The 21587-nt window shown below is 35.4% G+C and overlaps 1 protein-coding gene across 3 annotated transcripts in view; it reads left to right on the forward strand.

Moving 5' to 3' along the window:
* PCLO (piccolo presynaptic cytomatrix protein) overlaps positions 1-21587 on the forward strand; it is a 391256-nt gene that overhangs the window by 315191 nt on the left and 54478 nt on the right. For 2 of the 3 annotated variants that reach the window (XM_044946575.2, XM_045166378.1), the window contains 4 exons: positions 12886-12979; positions 14210-14281; positions 15863-16043; positions 17648-19850. In XM_044946575.2, the coding sequence (XP_044802510.2) occupies positions 12886-12979; positions 14210-14281; positions 15863-16043; positions 17648-17859 (559 nt within the window). In that variant the 3' untranslated portion in view covers positions 17860-19850. Of the gene's footprint in view, positions 1-12885; positions 12980-14209; positions 14282-15862; positions 16044-17647; positions 19851-21587 lie in introns of those variants that run through there. The other variant, XM_025291036.3, reaches the window with a different exon arrangement.

Below are 21587 nucleotides of genomic sequence, written 5' to 3' on the forward strand. Positions count from 1 at the left end.
AAACCTGACAAACTGTTGAGCAAAACAGGCAGTTTCTGATTTGTTAGAGCTTAAATATTTAAATATTTCAAAGAATAGTATTAGCCACTACAACCTTCTGGTGCCCAGAAGCTGTTTCCTTGCAGCCACATAATTATGGCTACCAGAAAATTTGAAACTGAGAAAGGTCATTTTTTATGACTGGTTTTCTCTACTCAGGCATCATCCAGACCTCTCAGACTGGCAAAATGAGTTTTGTTTCAAAGGGATCATGTCACTTCAGAACAGACATGATCAGTCCCTTTACTCAGAAGCTTTCTCTCTTTTATCAGGAGAAACCAGGGGGAAATTGTCAGAATGACAGTGCTTGTCTATATTTAATTTAGAAGAGAACATGTTTTTTGTAAATGTAAATAATAGTCAAAATAATCTGAGATGTGCTGGATTACAGTATAGAAGATCTAGAAGTCCCTTCGTCATATCTTTCATAGTGAAGTTATTTTCATCATGTCTTCTAGAACTGTCAGTGTGAAAAGGAATTATACTGATAAAGTATTGACATTGTAAGTTAGACTGAAGAGGCCAATGAGTAAAGTCCTTAAGAGCTTGAGTTTGAATTTCAGCCCTACCACTTCGAAATTGTGAGGTTTCTCTAAAACTATGTCCTCTTCTACCTAGGAATCTTAATAGCCCCCTCCCAGGATTTTTGTCAAACACATGAAGAATGTACCAAAAATGATAAGCATAATGTCAAGCACATAATAAGCTCTCAATAAATGGCAGTTGCTATTATTTATAGAGATGTATAATAAATTTCATGTTGCCAGTGGTCACTTAACCCTGCAACAGAAAAGAGATAGAGAATGCTTTGGCTACTGAATTATACAAAATTATTTAACAACACTATTTAGAAAATCAGGCAACTTTTCTTCAGTAATAAGTATAATACATCCTTAATGATTAAAAAAAAAATTTAATGTCCTGTTAACTAAAAGAATTTCACTGGTCTGGTTTTCTTGTCTCCTTTCATTTCCTCTTCCCATCCTTAGAATAAGATGTTCATAAGCTCTGATAGCCCAGATATCAGCCAAGATGAGGTGAAAGACAGACAATAGCCTAGAGTCCATTAACGCAATACTTGTGCCTAGATAGTTAAGAAATGAAAATGAGCATATCTGAAGGACTTCGTTCTGCTTTCTTGCATTACACTGCTAGACAAAGGGCAGATTTTTTTTTTCCACACTGATGAGATTTTGCTCTAATTGAAGCTTATTTTCACTATTCTGGTACCTGGAAGCCCAGTTCCTGGCTGGACTTTCTCTAAACACCCTTGTTAGCATTTCAAACTATTTCCTCTGGAACGAATGTGAAACAGGTATACATGTTTTATATATTTACAATTTGAAGGCCAAAACTTCTTTTATTTCAGTAGATTTTAAAGAAAAAAAGAAGTACAAACATGTTTTAAGGATCCATTCAATAAACATTTATTTAGCAGAAACTACTCCAAACTCTTTGCTGGGGTTGGAATTGAGAACACAGCCATAGTCTCAGACCTCAGGGAGCACAATCAAGTGACAAGTCATATATGCATTCTTTCACACAGAGAAACAGAGCTTGTAAAATGGGATATGCTCTGTGCTTCTTGCTAAATTAAAGGCAATATCCTCAGAGGAGTAAGTTTGAAGAAAACTTGTCTGGTAAAGAATCCGCCTGCAATGCAGGAGACCCTAGTTTAATTCCGAGGTCAGAAAGATCTGCTGAAGAAGGGATAGGCTATCTACTCCAGTATTCTTAGGCTTCCCTGTGGCTCAGCTTGTAAAGAATCCACCTGCAATGCAGGAGACCCCAGTTTAATTCCTGGGTTAGGAAGCTCTGCTGGAAAAGGGGTAGGCTATCGACTCCAGTATTCTTGGTCTTCCCTGTGGCTCAGCTGGTAAAGAATCTGCCTGCAATGCGGGAGACCTGGGTTCAATCCCTGAGTTGAGAAGATCCCCTGGAGAAGGGAAAGGGTACCCACTCCAGTATTCTGGCCTGGAGAATTTCATCGACTGTATAGTCCATGGGGTAAAGAGTCAGACACGACTGAGTGACTTTCACTTCACTTTATGTGTGTGTGTGTGTTTATGTATGTATATGTATATATTTATGTGTATATATATGTATATATGTGACTCATTATATATTTTTCAATAAAGAAATATGTATGTATTTTTCCAATCAAGAGAAAGCAAATAAATGAAGACCTTCAATATTTTATATAATTCTATGAGGGTTAAATATAAATAAGCCATTATATTCCATTCTTCTTTCTCAATTTTTTTTAATTAAAGAGAAACTCAGAGAACTGTTTTATTCTGCTGGTTTAGGAGAAAATAATTGAATTTTAAGTATATTTCCTGTCAGCCTTAAAATCATACCTACTTATGAAAAAGTGACCATACAATAAAAATCAAAGAAAAAAGAAATAAGTCAAAACTTAAAGGAAACAAAGGTTTAGCTTTTTTGATAAGTACCATGTCCCATCTTGATTTATTGGCTTTTTATTTTCACTTATTAAAAAAAGTCTCTGATTATTAGATATGACTTACTTATCCTAAAACAATATTATTTCAGCCTTCCCATTAGAGACCGTAGTGTGTTTATTAGACAAGGTAGGAAAGAAAAATGAGCTCCACTTTTTTCTCCACCTGGATTTCTGCTCACATTCAAGAATTCTGCTTACCTGGCCACCTTCAACTTGTAAATCCACAGATTTTGATATGGTGCTGAGAACTGTGGAGTTTCCAATTGTGTAAAGTCAGAACATAGTCCATTGGCATTTTGCCCAAAATAGTCAGTACATGGTAGCTATAAGACAAGGGTAAATGAAGGCAAACCTTTGTGGCCTTCTCTGCACGTCAGCAAATTCAAGTGTGAAAAGATTGCAAAGGATTTCATTTGCATTTACACTAGTCAACCTGGGCTGGTAGAGGCAAGATCAGGAGTAAGGTGTGTTTACCTTCATTAACCCTAAAGGCAAAGGATACAAACTGGAGAGTCGAACTTATATTGTCTAGTAAATTAAACATCTAAATTTTTCCCAACTAATTGGGGTTATATCTGATTGTATCTGGACAAAAGTTAATATTTATACTAATTATCCTTAGTTCCACAACACTGTCTTACAACATACCATTCATTATTTCCCTAAGCAACTCTAAAACTGTCCTGATTTTCAGTATGTGTATATATATACATGCTGTAAATAATTTATGTTGTATATGTATAAATATATATTTAATTTGAGGTGTATAATTTTAGATTTTAAAATAAGACAAACTAGACACTTCAGCTAATGAAAAATTAAGAAAATTGATAGATTAGTCACATTTTATGATGGGCTTAATTAACTGAGTTCATATAGCCCATGTTCAAGAGCAAGAAATCAGTTTCCTTGTTATTGAAACCTTGTCCTATGAATTAATAACTGCAGCCTTACCTGCTTGCCTTAATTCCTCTGAGCTTCAGTTCTTATCAGCTATAAAATAAGATAATAAATAATACCTGACTCACAGAGTTGCTTTGAGGATTAAATAATTTAACACATGAAAAGCACTTAGACTGCCTGTGAAAAAGCCTTTCATTAACGTTAGCTGTTATTATTTTAATGTGCTGACTTTACAAAGTGTTTCTCATGATATAATGGTGTGTCAATACAATTAAAAGTTTTGCAGTTGTACATTTTTATAGAGCATAGTTCCTGACACAAAGTTGGCATTCAGTAATTTTGCTAGATATCAGTGAAAGAATTACTAAAATATACATGTGAAATGTTATTACAATTGTTAATATTTATAAATAAAGGAAAAATAGTGACTAATATATCTTTTGAAGACATTTCAATAGTTTTGGCTGTTTAAATATATATTGGCATATCTAGAATTTTAATAAAAATACATGAGTTTGCATTTGACATTAATTTCCATCTTCAATCTTATTTTAAAATTATATGCTTTCCGTTTTTCAGCATTTGAAAAAAATAACATTTTTACCACTGTTCACTGTATTATGAATCTTATCCCTAATATGTTTTTTCCCATGATCTCACATTATGATAATTAAGTCCAAAACAGAAACTTTAAAACTCATACTACAATGTGCTTTTTTTAAATTCTACTAGAGAACTAGCCATGAATACTAAAGTAGCAACCAAAGTTGACTATTAACTGATAAGTGATCATACTCATTCTTCTTATATCACCCTTAATTTAAAAAGCAAAATCATAAAATATAAAAGGATGTAATTTGCTAAAATAATTTTTGATTTTTGTTATAAAATATTTTAAACTTACTGAATATTATAGAAAATACTGTCACAAGTACTTATATTCTTGATATCCAGTTTTATCAAGTCTTGATATTTTGCTATATTGGCTTCAGGGTTTTTTTTTTAATAAAAAGTATATTATAGCTACCCCTGAAGCCCTCTGAAACCATTCCCCTGTTTATCTGAGATAACCACTAAATAGAGTGTAACATCTATAACTCCCATGCTGTCTTATGATATTAACATATTTGTCATACATATATACAAGTAGATGTAAATAATTTATAGTATTATTTCATGTGATTTCAATTTATATCTTGATAACCTACTCTAGGCTTTCTTTTGAAAAGTATTTGCTAAAGATTTTTTTAAATATTTATCCATGTTGATATATAAGGTATTTTCATTCAGTTTAACTACTTCTTAAATTTCATTGAATGAATATATTATAATGCCTGTATTTCCTATCTTATTCACATACTATTAGAAACAATATTGCAATGAATGTTCTTGAACAATTCTTTAGGTACATGTGGGAGAATTCTCTAGAGTAAAATTGGAATAAGTCAAAGTGGAACTTTCTGAATACTTGAGTATATAAACTTCACTAGACAGATTTATCTAAAACATATACATAAAAATTGGAAGGAATGATGCTAAAGCTGAAACTCCAGTGCTTTGGCCACCTCATGCAAAGAGTTGACTCATTGGAAAAGACCCTGAAGCTGGGAGGGATTGGGGGCAGGAGGAGAAGGGGACGACAGAGGATGAGATGGCTGGATGGCATCACTGACTCGATGGACGTGAGTCTGAGTGAACTCCGGGAGTTGGTGATGGACAGGGAGGCCTGGCGTGCTGCGATTCATGGGGTCGCAAAGAGTCGGACATGACTGAGCGATGAACTGAACTGAACTGATACATAAAAATATATACTTTCTGTCCACAGTCTATGAAAGTTGGTGTGTCTTTGAATCATTGCCTATTCATTTCCCCAGAATTCTTTGCATTTTATGCTGAATGACAAAATTGTCACATCGTGTTCTTATTTTTGTATATTCAAATAGGTTGGTTAAAAATGAGAACAGTACTGCTTCATTTCTTAAATTGAATTCAGTTCACAGTGGCTGAAATGTGAAGTCTTTGGAGACATAAACTAGTCAGTTCTCAATCTTGACAGCACATTAGATTTACTCATGTCATTTTAAAAATTCTGATGCTCAAGCCTCACTCCAGGACTATTAAATAAGACTCTCATAAGGGTTAAAGGGAAGGGAGATGTGGATGCGTACAGTTTGCCCCACCCCCCACAGTTGGAACACAGATCCTAGAGTGATTCTAACAGGCAATCAGTGTTGGAGATTATTGCCCTTGTATATGCGATAAGAAAGAGAATAAAGCCAGAGGGAGAAAAAAGATATTTGGCTATAGTTCAGTTCAGTCGCTCAGTCATGTCCGACTCTTTGCAACCTCATGAACCACAGCACGCCAGGCCTCCCTGTCCATCACCAACTCCCGGAGTTCACCCAAACCCATGTCCATCAAGTCGATGATGCCATCCCACCATCTCATCCTCTGTTGTCCCCTTCTCCTCCTGCCTTCAATCTTTCCCAGCATCAGGGTCTTTTCAAATGAGTCAGCTTTTTGCATCAGGTGGCCAAACTATTGGAGTTTCAGCTTCAACATCAGTCCTTAAAATGAACACCCAGGATTGATCTCCTTTAGGATGGACTGGTCGGATCTCTTTGCAGTCCAAGGGACTCTCAAGAGTCTTCTCCAACACCACAGTTCAAAAGCATCAATTCTTCAATGCTTGGCTTTCTTTATAGTCCAACTCTTACATCCATACATGACCACTGGAAAAACCATAGCCTTGACTAGACAGACCTTTGTTGGCTAAGTAATGTCTCTGCTTTTTATTATGCTGTCTAAGCTGGTCATAACTTTCCTTCCAAGGAGTAAGTGTCTTTTAATTTCATGGCTGCAGTCACCATCTGAAGTGATTTTGGAGCCCAGAAAAATAAAGTCAGCCACTGTTTCCACTGTTTCCCCATCTATTTGCCATGAAGTAATGGGACCAGATGCCATGATCTTAGTTTTCTGAATGTTGAGCTTTGGCTGTAGGACATATCTCTAAAAGTGAGTGGTGAAATGGGAGTTGACTCTCAATATTTCTTTCTAGAATGAATAAACTAGTGTCTGGGGAACAATAGTAAATATTCCAGAATTTAGCAAGGCTTGAGGCCATTAATATAACAAGAGTTAGTCTGTTGTCCATTGCTGGGAACAGAACTGCAGATCCAGGATGAAGATCCACTACTTTCAGGGAAAGGCAATTTATGAATTCCAGGCACAGGAAAGGACCCCAGACAAATATTATGTTGGTGCAAAAGTAATTGCAGTTTTTGCATTGTTGAAATTTGCCATCTGATATTGGAATACATTCTAAATAAATATGGTTGTTCTCACACACTAGGAAAGTAATGCTCAAAATTCTCCAAGCCAGGCTTCAGCAGTATGTGAACCGTGAACTTCCTGATGTTGAAGCTGGTTTTAGAAAAGGCAAAGGAACCAGAGATCAAATTGCCAACATCTGCTGGATCATGGGGAAAAAAAGCAAGAGAGTTCCAGAAAAGCATCTATTTCTGCTTTATTGACTATGCCAAAGCCTTTGACTGTGTGGATCACAATAAACTGTGGGAAATTCTTCAAGAGATGGGAATACCAGACCACCTGATCTGCCTCTTGAGAAATTTGTATGCAGGTCAGGAAGCAACAGTTAGAACTGGACATGGAAAAACAGACTGGTTCCAAATAGGAAAAGGAGTACGTCAAGGCTGTATATTGTCACCCTGTTTATTTAACTTATATGCAGAGTACATTATGAGAAACGCTGGACTGGAAGAAACACAAGCTGGAATCAAGATTGCCGGGAGAAATCTCAATAACCTCAGATATGCAGATGACACCACCCTTATGGCAGAAGGTGAAGAGGAACTAAAAAGCCTCTTGATGAAAGTGAAAATGGAGAGTGAAAGAGTTGGCTTAAAGCTCAACATTCAGAAAACGAAGATCATGGCATCCAGTCCCATCACTTCATGGAAAATAGATGGGGAAACAGTGGAAACAGTGTCAGACTTTATTTTTCTGGGCTCCAAAATCACTGCAGATGGTGACTGCAGCCATGAAATTAGAAGACGATTACTCCTTGGAAGGAAAGTATGACCAACCTAGACAGCATATTAAAAAGCAGAGACATTACTTTGCCAACAAAGGTCCGTTCAGTCAAGGCTATGGTTTTTCCTGTGGTCATGTATGGATGTGAGAGTTGGACTGTGAAGAAGGCTGAGTGCCGAAGAATTGATGCTTTTGAACTGTGGTGTTGGAGAAGACTCTTGAGAGTCCCTTGGACTGCAAGGAGATCCAACCAGTCCATTCTGAAAGAGATCAGCCCTGGGATTTCTTTGGAAGGACTGATGCTAAAGCTGAAACTCTACCACCTCATGTGAAGAGTTGACTCATTGGAAAAGACTCTGATGCTGGGAGGGATTGGGGGCAGGAGGAGAAGGGGATGACAGAGGATGAGGTGGCTGGATGGCATCACTGACTCGATGGACGTGAGTCTGAGTGAACTCCGGGAGTTGGTGATGGACAGGGAGGCCTGGCGTGCTGCGATTCATGGGGTTGCAAAAAGTCGGAGACGACTGAGAGACTGATCTGATCTGATCTGATCTGATACATCATTTTAATGCACATTTCTCACTTAATGTTTTTTGCTAATGACTTATTACTTGCTGTCTATATTCATTTTATACCATTGAAATGATGTTAGACAAAAAGCAAATTCAAGCAATTTTCTTATTTGAGTTCAAAATGGGTCATAAAGTAGCAAAGACAACTCATGAAATCAACAATGCTTTTGGCCCAGGAACTGCTAGTGAACATATTGCACAGTGGTGGTTCAAGAAGTTTTGCAAGGAGACGAGCCTTGAAGATGAGCATAGTGGCCAGCCATCAGAAGTTGACATCAACCAACTGAGAGCATCATCAAAGCTGATCTTCTTACTACTACACAGGATGTTGCCAAAGAACTCAGGGTCAACCATTCTATGGTCATTCAGTATTTGAAGCAAATTGGAAAGATGAAAAAGCTTAATAAGTGGGTTCCTCATGAGCTGGCCAGAAATCAAAAAATCACCATTTTGAAGTGTCATCTTCTCTTGTACTCATTTCAGGAGCACATATATTATAAATAGAAATGTCTTCTTCTCTTATTCCACACAATGGACCATTTCTTAATTGGATTGTGATGTGCAACAAAAAGTGGATTGTACATGACAATCGTCAATGACCAGCTTAGTGACTGGACCAAGAAGAAGCTCTAAAACACTTCCCATTTAGAGAAGAGCTAACACCTATCCTGCTCAAACTCTTCCAGAAAATTGCAGAGGATGGTAAACTTCCAAACTCATTCTATGAGGCCACCATCACCCTAATACCAAAACCTGACAAAGATGCCACAAAAAAAGAAAACTACAGGCCAATATCACTGATGAACATAGATGCAAAAATCCTTAACAAAATTCTAGCAATCAGAATCCAACAACACATTAAGAAGATCATACACCATGACCAAGTGGGCTTTATCCCAGGGATGCAAGGATTCTTCAATATCCGCAAATCAATCAATGTAATACACCACATTAACAAATTGAAAAATAAAAACCATATGATTATCTCAATAGATGCAGAGAAAGCCTTTGGCAAAATTCAACATCCATTTATGATAAAAACTCTCCAGAAAGCAGGAATAGAAGGAACATACCTCAACATAATAAAAGCTGTATATGACAAACCCACAGCAAACATTATCTTCAATGGTGAAAAATTGAAAGCATTTCCTCTAAAGTCAGGAACAAGACAAGGGTGCCCACTTTCACCATTACTATTCAACATAGTTTTGGAAGTTTTGGCCACAGCAATCAGAACAGAAAAAGAAATAAAAGGAATCCAAATTGGAAAAGAAGAAGTAAAGCTCTCACTGTTTGCAGATGACATGATCCTCTACATAGAAAACCCTCAAGACTCCACCAGAAAATTACTAGAACTAATCAATGACTATAGTAAAGTTGCAGGATATAAAATCAACACCCAGAAATCCCTTGCATTCCTATACACTAATAATGAGAAAACAGAAAGAGAAATTAAGGAAACAATTCCATTCACCATTGCAACGGAAAGAATAAAATACTTAGGAATATATCTACCTAAAGAATCTAAAGACCTATATATAGAAAACTATAAAACACTGGTGAAAGAAATCAAAGAGGACACTAACAGATGGAGAAATATACCATGTTCATGGATTGGAAGAATCAATATAGTGAAAATGAGTATACTACCCAAAGCAATCTATAGATTCAATGCAATCCCTATCAAGCTACCAACAGCATTCTTCACAGAGCTAGAACAAATAATTTCACAATTTGTATGGAAAAACAAAAAACCTCGAATAGCCAAAGTGATCTTGAGAAAGAAGAATGGAACTGGAGGAATCAACCTACCTGACTTCAGGCTCTACTACAAAGCCACAGTTATCAAGACAGTATGGTACTGGCACAAAGACAGAAATATAGATCAATGGAACAAAATAGAAAGCCAGAGATAAATCCACGCACATATGGACACCTTATCTTTGACAAAGGAGGCAAGAATATACAATGGATTAAAGACAATCTCTTTAACAAGTGGTGCTGGGAACTCTGGTCAACCACTTGTAAAAGAATGAAACTAGAACACTTTCTAACACCAAACACAAAAATAAACTCAAAATGGATTAAAGATCTAAACGTAAGACCAGAAACTATAAAACTCCTAGAGGAGAACATAGGCAAAACACTCTCTGACATACATCACAGCAGGATCCTCTATGACCCGCCTCCCAGAATATTGGAAATAAAAGAAAAAATAAACAGATGGGACCTAATTAACCTTAAAAGCTTCTGCACATCAAAGGAAACTATTAGCAAGGTGAAAAGACAGCCTTCAGAATGGGAGAAGATAATAGCAAATGAAGCAACTGACAAACAACTAATCTCGAGAATATACAAGCAACTCCTACAGCTCAACTCCAGAAAAATAAATGACCCAATCAAAAAATGGGCCAAAGAACTAAATAGACATTTCTCCAAAGAAGACATACAGATGGCTAACAAACACATGAAAAGATGCTCAACATCACTCATTATCAGAGAAATGCAAATCAAAACCACTATGAGGTACCATTTCACACCAGTCAGAATGGCTGCGATCCAAAAGTCTACAAGTAATAAATGCTGGAGAGGGTGTGGAGAAAAGGGAACCCTCTTACACTGTTGGTGGGAATGCAAACTAGTACAGCCACTCTGGAGAACAGTGTGGAGATTCCTTAAAAAACTGGAAAAGGACCTGCCTTATGATCCAGCAATCCCATTGCTGGGCATACACACTGAGGAAACCAGAAGGGAAAGAGACACGAGTACCCCAGTGTTCATCGCAGCACTGTTTATAATAGCCAGGACATGGAAGCAACCTAGATGTCCATCAGCAGATGAATGGATAAGAAAGCCGTGGTACATATGCACAATGGAGTATTATTCAGCCATTAAAAAGAATACATTTGAATCAGTTCTAATCAGGTGGATGAAACTGGAGCCTATTATACAGAGTGAAGTAAGCCAGAAAGAAAAACACCAATACAGTATACTAACACATATATATGGAATTTAGAAAGATGGTAACAATAACCTTGTGTACGAGACAGCAAAAGAGACACTGATGTACAGAACAGTCTTATGGACTCTGTGGGAGAGGGAGAGTGTGGGAAGATTTGGGAGAATGGCATTGAAACATGTAAAATATCATGTATGAAACGAGTTGCCAGTCCAGGTTCGATGCACAATACTGGATGCTTGGGGCTGGTGCACTGGGACGACCCAGAGGGATGAAATGGGGAGGGAGGAGGGAGGAGGGTTCAGGATGGGGAACACATGTATACCTGTGGCGGATTCATTTTGATATTTGGCAAAACTAATACAGTTATGTAAAGTTTAAAAATAAAATTAAATTAAAAATAAATAAATAAATAAATAAAACACTTCCCAAAGCCAAATTTGCACCAAACAAAGGTCATGGTCACTGTTTGGTGGTCTGCTGCTGATCGACTGCCCCTTTCAGAGCCCCAATGAAACCATTACATCTGAGAAGTATGCTCAGCAAATCAATGAGATGCACCAAAAGCTGCAATGCCTGCAGCCGACACTGGTCAACAGAAAGGGCCCAATTCTCTGCCACAATGCCCAACAGCATGTTGCACAACCAACATTTCAAAAATTGAACAAATTGAGCTACAAAGTTTTGCCTCATACTCCATATTCACCTGACCTCTCACCAACTGACTACCACTTCTCAAGCATCTTGACAAGTTTTTGAGGGGAAATGCTTCCACAACCAGCTGGAGGCAGAAAATGTTTTCCAAGAGTTCATCAAATCCCAAAGCATGGATTTTTATGCTACAGGAATAAACAAACTTCTCGGTGGCAAAAGTGTGTTGATTGTAATGGTTCCTTATTTTGATTAATAAAGATGTATTTGAGCCTACTGATAATTCTTTAGAATTCATAGTCCAAAGCCATAATTACATTTGTACCAACATAATAGGTTTGTTTTCCAGGCTAAAAATTAGGGAAAAGCCAGTGAATGTTAGAGAAAGGTTTGGTCTGTGTGGGTGCCATTGGCTCATAGCAAATAGCAGTGATTCCAACTCCATTGATTGATGCTCAGTATAGATGTTTTGTCAAACTTAATTAAATAAGTTTTAAAAATACCCATGCTTAAACATGTAAAATATAAGCTTCTAACTGTTGATCAGAGGGCATGGAAGAGTCAAGGACAAACTCAAATGCCACAAGTTATAATGAATAAAGAAAAGTTTTGATTTGGTTTATCATTTATAACAAGGTATCAACAGAAACCAAGAATTTATATTTAATTAGGATTGTTTCATAACTATATTACTGTTTTACTAAAAGTGTCAGAATATACTATAAATATAACAAATGTTCATGAGATCTCAGCTATAGCAACTGCCATTTTTCATCCTTTCCTCAGTCAATACAGTTATTATAGTTTTTTATGGAAAAAAATTGAAAAACCATTTGGCTTTGCTGAAATGATCAGTTGCAAAACTATTGGAAAGTTAAATACCAAATTATTATTTATGGGATAAGAATATACTGACCTTACTGTATAGTTCATGTAATTATCTCACACATTCAGGAGAGATTAAGATTTCTAAAATTATATTACAGTTAGAACACCAAAAAGCTTTTCTTTAAAAAAAATTTACCTTAGGGAAAATAAAACTAAAGTATTCTAAGATATTTTAAAATTGTTATTGTGCATTCAACTTAAAATATGGTTTAAGACATCAGTATGATGAGATGATTATATAGTAATTCACAACAAAGTACCTTTAAAAGTCTGCATGCCCTTCAGGTTGACTATGAAGTCATCAGTCAAGGTGAATAATCAAGATAACTTTTTCTTTTCTTCAAATTCAGTGCTGAGTACAAGAGAAGGACTAAATACGTTCAGAAAAGTCTTAATCCTGAGTGGAATCAAACAGTGATTTATAAAAGTATCTCCATGGAACAGGTATGCAGCTATTATTTTCTATATGACAGATTTAGGCTAATATAAAAACAGTGATGATAAAATTATTGAAAGATTGTGATTTATATCAATTTTTCTATATAAACAACAACAACAAAAAATAGGTAAAGTACATATAAGAAATGTAGCCATAAAAGGAACTGGGTGCAGTTCAAAGACACGGTGAAAGAAAATGTGCACATTTTGGCAAAACAGCTAAAAAATAAACATGGTAAATAAGATTGGTAAAACATTTTCCATTGATTATTTCAAAATGAAATATTTAAATAGAATGGGCTCTATTATATTTTGAGGGAAAATATTTCCAGCTAGGCACATCATGACATTTACAAACAGCATAGAGATACAAAAGAATTGGACACACTGAAATGAATTATCCCATCAGGCAACATTTTGGGGATCATCTTTTTTCTCTAAATTGAGACTTAATAAGGATCTGGCATTGTGGAACTGAATTGTACAAAAGAAAGCATGAAGAAAAGTAATGTAAAGGGTTATCACCAGAAACAGAACGACTCTAGGCAAAACTACATCAATATGTTTGTGAAAATCTTCATAACTATGCATGATTTACAGAAAATAACTGATGGTTTATAAGGATGAATTAAGAGAGAAGAAAACACAAATAAAATAGAAAGAAGACATCCATGGAAACAATTTACAAATGAGTTGTCTTTCAAAGTGGGATTTCTAATTTATCCTCTGGAAGATTTCTAATTTGACTGTGAAATTGAAGCTGGATATCAATTATAATCTGGGTTCTTGAGTTGAAAATAAGTTAAATTCACCTGCAAAAATAAGATAATGCTACTAATGTGTTTTGGCAATTTACTGAGACAAAAAAACTAAAATCCAAATACTTTATCTAAATAACCTAGACATTTTTATGACCCATGAATTTCATGTGTTAAAGAGTATATATAGATTCTGCTTTGTACTTTTAATAATGGGAGGGGGTAGAATAACAGGAAATAAGTAAAAATCACCCTTTTGTTTGCAAAACAGTGAGGTACCTTATGATCAAACACTCGATTGGACTGCAAAATGATTGACAGTTTACATAATATTTAATGTAAGTATACAGTTTTAGATAAAATTAAAACTTTTTACATAAATAGAGTACAAGGAATAAAAATAAAAGGCTCTGTTATATGAGTATAATGAAAATTTATTATGAGAATGACATTAATAACACTTTGATTTGAACTGTAGCTCAAGAAGAAAACACTGGAGGTGACAGTCTGGGATTATGATAGATTTTCTTCCAATGACTTTCTTGGTGAGGTGAGCCTATGGTTTCTTTTATTTTTCATTTGCTTCATTATAAGCCTTTATTTAAATCTTGATGGAAAGGAAATTTCTTAAATGTGTAAAATAACTATTTCTGGATAAAATTCTTTGGTGAATATAATTTATTTTCAAACTGACTCTTTGAATAGATGAATATTTGGAGAAATAATTTTCACTTTACCACTTAATGTACTTTATAATTAGTTTTCAAGGTGAAATATTAATTGTTTGATAGAAAGTTATATAATCATGTTTTGAATCCAAATGACTATGTTAAAGATATGGGATAAATTTATTATAAAATGAGCTGAATTTTTTCAAATGCATTTTGAGGTTATTTAATTGCTGTTCCTCATTGCATGTATGAATGACTTGATGTGACATTTTATATTCTTATTTAAGTGTCTCACAGAAAAACCTCAAAATATTTTAAGAAGCAAAGCTAGAAATAGAAGAAAACAATAAATACAAATTTTTTATAAATCACAAGGAATGTAACCTAATTATGAAATCTGGCAGGATGGTCAGATCTTGTTACTTTTTTTCATCTATAATTTTTTAAAAATAAAAATATGTATTTTTGTTTAGTGATCTTTGCTTAAAGCAGAAGTTATGAATTATTGTTAAAAAAATAAATCCTCTCCAAAAATGTATAATACCTAGAAAATATGATATCCTTTTGATAGAAACAGGAGAAAACAGTTGCACAGTCTTAAGTGACACGAGGTCGTGTTTGGTTCCCACATCTGTACCTCTTTCCCATTTGAACTTCACCTACAGGCTCCATGTGAAATAGCCACTTGGACTAATCTTGGTTTTAGATAGGACTACTCTAGAATGTACTGTTATATCTGATTTATGATCCTATTTCAAAAAGCTGATTTACTGAAGTCCTGATAGTTTATTGTTCACATAAACCTAAGGCATATATCCATTGTGCTGGTTTTTCATTTTTTTTACATTGATCAAATTTAAGATGCCAACTACTGCAAAATGCACCATTGTTTATGTACCACTAAGAAAAAGAAAACGTTGCCAATTAAACCATGACGCAGTGCTTTCTTTTCATAAATTTTTGGTCATATCCCTGTTCCAAATGTGAACTGATATATTTTAAAATAGATGGAATAAGTTAATAATTGAAAACTAACCATTCTTTTCATTTTGTCCCTCTGGTAACTAAAATTAAACAATCTCCAGAAAACTGCTAGCCAAGTTTAGGACTAGAACATGTCCATTCAACAAAAGAAAACTTTATTTCATAAAGAAACTGACTTGTAATCTCTCTTTTTGCATCATTTCCAAGCAATTTAATTAATAGTCAGAGATGTAATACAGTTCAATTTAACCAAACATTTGTAAAGCATTTAATATGCACAAGACATTGTTCCCAATGTCATGGATGAAGAAAAATGAGGAAAATTGAAAAATGAAAAAAATTTCATCTCATCATCCTAAAAGATATACTATATCCTTGACTTATGTCCTTGAATAAATTTCAGTATGCAGGAAAAATTAACAAATGAATTATAGATTAATCCATAAATTTAATTCACTTACTGCATTTTTTTTCAGGTACTGATTGATTTATCTAGCACATCTCACCTTGATAACACGCCTAGGTGGTATCCGCTCAAAGAACAGACTGAAAGCATTGATCATGGCAAGTCCCATTCCAGTCAGAGCAGCCAGCAGTCCCCAAAGCCATCTGTCATCAAAAGCAGAAGCCATGGTATCTTCCCTGACCCATCCAAGGGTAGGAAATATTTCAAGTAGCAAAACTTTTGTCTATTTGTTCTCTCAGTATCTTTCTGAATATAAGTGTCTGTATATTTAATATTTTTTGAAAGGTTGGGTTCTACCAGGAAATATTTAATATAATATCATGCAAAAAGTGATGGATATGGAATCTGGAAAAATGGACTTTAGTCTCAGATCAGCCCATAATTAAGTTGATGCCTTTGTGATCTTCACCACTCTGGTTCTCTGTTTTTGAATCTGTAAAATGAAGAAGGTTGCATTATATGAGCTATTGGGTCTTTTCCAGCTCTCAAGATCCAGCATAATATGATTCTATAAAATGTATTGGGATATTTCATAAGGAAAACATAAAAATCCTCAGCAGTACGTTGACTAGATGTAATCATCATTATCATTTTTGCATATTTCTTCTAATTGCTTATATCCCTATTTTTCATACATACATTCTTATTCATTATAAATGTAATATATGGACACATACAACTTTGCATTTTGCTTTTTTAACTATATCAAAAATGTTTTCCTTAGGTCATCAAAACAATTGGTATGCTGAAAATTACTTAAATCTTTCCTAAATAGTGGATTCAAATGAATTCTATGATTTTTTTAACTATTATTTTTTAAATTGCAGCATCATACACTGGGTTTGGCAGTATGCACAGTTTTCTCATTTGAATGAACTTTTCCATTGGGAGGTTTAGTAACCAGTTATCCTACAACACAGCATTAATCTTCATCATAAACTGATTTACTGCCTGTATGAGATAACCATGGAGTATCTTTCCAGGATATGCTGAGCTATTTATAAATGTTAAATAAAAATTTTTATATTGGATCTAAGTATTCCTTCCTTTTTTGCCCCTTCTCAGGAAGTACAGCATAATTGAAAAGTGTTTTTTTGCAATTTGGGTCAGAAATACAAATGTTCTACAAGATGGAAAACAGATTATGTCCAAAGGCCACTGAGTTAATATGATAAACCACTGATTACAATATATGCTATAGATTGCTTATGAATTTTATTTATCATTTCTGGATTCCATGTAGCCAGATTAACTCTGCCCTGATTGCCATTCTGAAAGATGATCAGTATAAAGACCTCTCTCTCTGTATAGCTGCCATAGTAAATGTGTGATCTTATATGTACATTCTTTAAAATCACCTGAGATGATGATAATACCATCTCCACTTCCAAGTGTCCCAGTGACTCACAGCCCTTCCTCAAGGAATTAACTATCTTTTTTACTTAAAACTCCTCCTGCGGCAGTGTCAGCCTATTGCTTCTTCCCTGGTCTCCGCTAGAATTAGCAGAGTTCCTTGGTAAAATTATAAGTCAGTATATTCATTTACATCAGACTACTTCAAACGCATTCCTCTTCTCAAATCTCTCTTCCCAAGATTATCGTCCTCTTGTCTTTCTTCCCAAAAACTGTCTCCCAAATGTTGAGTCACATTGCTCTATGGTGAGCAGTTGCACAGATGAGCCAAAAAACAAACAGAATTAACATCAATCTTAGACGGTTTCAAATTGTGTGAGCCAAGCTTGACAAGAGGAACGCTGGAGCAACTTTAACTCGTGTTTTACCTTTTTGTAACCAGACATGCAGGTTCCCACCATTGAGAAATCCCATAGTAGTCCCGGTAGCTCGAAATCCTCATCCGAAGGCCATCTCCGCTCTCATGGACCATCTCGCAGTCAAAGCAAAACCAGCGTCACTCAGACCCACCTGGAAGATGCAGGGGCTGCTATAGCCGCTGCCGAAGCCGCTGTGCAACAACTCCGCCTTCAACCAAGTAAAAGACGCAAATAAATTCCTCAGCATGGCAGCTTGATGTTCATCTGTTGCCTTTCTTTCCTGCTGTCTTCCCCCGTTTGCTTTGTTTTTGGCTTTCCCTTCTCCCTCTGTTCTCTGTCCCTTTGTCTGTGTAGGACAGAATCAATACATAAATATGCTCTTTCTTATTTAGTTTTTTTTTTTTTTTAGTTTACGTAGACCAAAAATAAAACTGGCTGTTTCTCCTTTGTCTCTGCCATCCGTCCAACCTGGCTCATTGTATTTGGGAGCTGTGTCTGTGATGTTTGCAGGCAAAGCCATGTCGTGTGTCCTTTTTGTGTGCCTGTAAATAGCCTTTAGAATACAGAAATTATAAGCACAAGTGACTGCCAACTTTCCAGGCATTACATCAAAAAAAAAAAAAAAAGCACATACACACAACTGTTTGGAGCAGACTAGCAATGAGATTCTCGCCTCTGAAAAACACTAAACAATTTTAGACAGAAGAGTAATGTGACCAACAGTCAACTTCTAGAACCTAGGAGAAATGGAAAAGACATATCAATCTTTAAAAGTTTAATAAATTGTGCATGTGAAATGATGAAGATTTCTGTGTGAGAAACTTTCTAGACTTGTGAAAAAAAAACTTTGAAGAAAATCATGTTTCTTATATTCTCAAAAGTACATAGTATTAATATATGTACAAGCATATGTGATGAGACTATGTCATCGCCTCATTAAGGAGCACAGTTGGACCCATTCAGTTGGATCACACTTTGTTTATGATTCCAGAAAATTTATAGGGTTATTCTTTTTTTAACCATTGGAAATCCTTTGAAGTCAAGATATCAACTAAAGCATAACAAATCACCCATCTTAACGGCTGTAATTTCAGTTGATAACAATGATACAAGAACTTAGTAAGTACAGAGACTTTGAAAATGCCGGGGCACAGTTACTTCCAAGAGGCATCAGCCAAACAATGGAGATAAATCAATGTTCTCCCCATCTCCCCAAATCATCATTTCCAAAGAAACAGCCAGTTTTAACCCCCTTTAGTGCTGTGCATGTGATGTCATTTCGGCATTTGAAAACACAACTTAATTTCAGTAGAACAAAACATCACTTATGTTTGCATGAATGACATTCAAGCTGGTTCCATCTGAGGATACATACTCTGAGTTTCCATTTCACCCACACTACCACAGCAGCACATAAAAGCGGTCAGTCTAATCATGCCAGGAAGCAGCACAGACACAGCATAGCAGGAGTCTTCCCCATTCAAAGAACTCAGTCTGATAATCTGCCTCCACCAGCCAATGGCAACCAAGACCAAAGCCAGCTAGCCCTCAGGAAGGTGATGTCTGATGGACCAGTCAAGCCAGAAGGAGGTGAGCAGAAAGGCGCTATTCAAAGTACACAGCAAGAGCATCCCCCAAATTTAAGGCCCTCATCTTTTAATTTTTAGAAATTGTCTGATGAAGTATGTTTATCCACTTTTTAATGTGCTTTTGTGGGCATGGCATTTCAGGACTTCATCATCACCGTGTAAGTCCCAAGATCAGTTTCATAATATATTGATTATAGTGATTTGTATTTTTCTATGCACTGAGCATCTTTTGACTTTTGTTGGGAAATAGATTAACAGTATTCATATTGCAGAATGGAATGCATGCTACTAACCTAATCTGTTCAAGCATGACTATAAATATGTTGCATTGTGATAAAAATTTAAACCACTCACAATTTGAATTAGCATACCAGTTGGAATGTAGATAAGCTTTTGTTGAATATTATTTTAAGTGTAACTTTTTAAAAAAATTCAGTGAATTTTGGAAATTCCTAGAGGAAAGTAAAGGAAAAATGTTAATGAATTCATTCACCTTTACGTGGTAACAGTTCTCTCTTGATCCTACAAACACATTTTCCATTCATGTTTCCGTAGTTGTCAAGTGTATCAGTTGTGTTGGGCATGTGAATATACAAGTGCCTGTGTAATAAATAAAGTATATTTATTTCATTCATAACCTGCTGGGTTCTGAGCGATTGTTATATGATACAGTTTAAAATGAGTGTGTCAGTTTTTGCTTTCTCATTTGATTCCTTGCAATAGAGAATTCAGAGTTTCTGCTTCGTTGCTAGTGAGAGCTATAATGATAGCATATTGGGTTGCAGGACAAAGTTTCATGTTGGAAACATTATAAGATAGATGGGGAATTGTTACCAAATAAACATACCAGAGCTTGCATAAACATGTAAATAAATGATGGGGTTGGGCTATTCTAGTCAATGCTTCCACTTTCTTTCTCCCACATCTGAATAACTTCACAATCTGCTCAGCTTTCTGGATAGAGGAGGACAAATCTGATAAGCCTTGCTCTGGGCAGGTACCTGGACTTGATTCCATGGCTCTGTTAGGAAGGAAAGCAAGTTAATATCAGTTCCTAACCTGACCTCAACATTTGTAAGATTTTCCCCAAGAAAGAATGCCACTCACTGACAGTGACAGGGATCAAACCAGGATGATTATTAAATGATCTTCATTGTAATTCAAATTTAAATTTAATTGTAATTCAAAAACATATATCAAAGAAAGGTTTTAAAAAAAATGTTATCTGTCCTTAAGTCCCTCCCAGCCTTAAAACACTTGATTTTATTATTCTGTACTTTCCACAAAAGTAAAATTAGGCCTCATACTTTTCTTTTTGCATTTCTTTATATTCTCAGAAAACTTAAAAATTGTATATGCCTTTCTCCCAACTAATCAATATTTAATAGCAGTGGAAGATTTATGTGGCAGTACAAAGGACATGAACTATGATATTTCTTGAATTAGGGAATTAAGGAAACAGCTTAAATATTAAAAGATGATTCTGAATATACATTTATTCAACCCAGTTTATAGATTATCACCAAAGGACAATTTCCCGTTTCTAGTTAGCCTTACTAGTACCTTCCAAGAGTACTTATAATTCCACCTCTCGCCTTTTCTTCATCAAATAAATAAGTCAATTGATTTCTTACTTCATTTTCTTACTGCAAATATTTCATAATTACAAATGTCACAGTAGTCAAATGCTTCCTTTATTTCACTCCGTTTTTAATTATCTTGATGTAAGTATTTCTATATGATACTTTGAGGGTTTTTTTTAGACACGGGTTTTAAAATTTTTAGCAAAACGTGTTTCTCTTTCTTTGAATAATGCTCGAATGAATATTCTCATATATTTGCAGTAGTTCTTCACATAAAAAGTGCTTCATCACCCATTTTTCTCATTTTATCACGCCTAGTAGATGAGGAATTCATTGCAGATATTCTCATTTCTGTTTTCTGAGTGAGCCGTTGGAGAGTCAGGGGGCGACATAACTGATAAAGAGCACTTGGCTAGAAATTGTCAGAATCGGCAATCTAACCCTGGTCTTATAACTGTGCCTAAGCTTTTGCTTTTTAAATACATTGGCTCCTTTGAAATCCACTCTCCTGATTTCACTAAAAACCATGGTCATTTGTTTATTTTCTATTTACACTCAAGTCCTTACCAGTGATTAGAGGTTGCTAGAAATGATGGCGGAATACAATTTAGACTTGCTTACCTACTTGATCCTCTTTTCTGAAGGCTGATAATTAAGCTGCCACCAACCAGGAAAATAAAACCTTCTCACTGCACAAGCCGAGTGCAGCAGTAAGCAGTCTCTGCAGAGGAGGCTGTGTGCACATCTGTAGTCATTTCTATCAAGGGTGGCGAAATTGTCCCTAAAGAGCT

The sequence above is a fragment of the Bubalus bubalis genome, chromosome 8, assembly GCF_019923935.1.
Source record: "Bubalus bubalis isolate 160015118507 breed Murrah chromosome 8, NDDB_SH_1, whole genome shotgun sequence".
In the NCBI taxonomy this organism is placed as follows: Eukaryota; Metazoa; Chordata; class Mammalia; order Artiodactyla; family Bovidae; genus Bubalus; species Bubalus bubalis.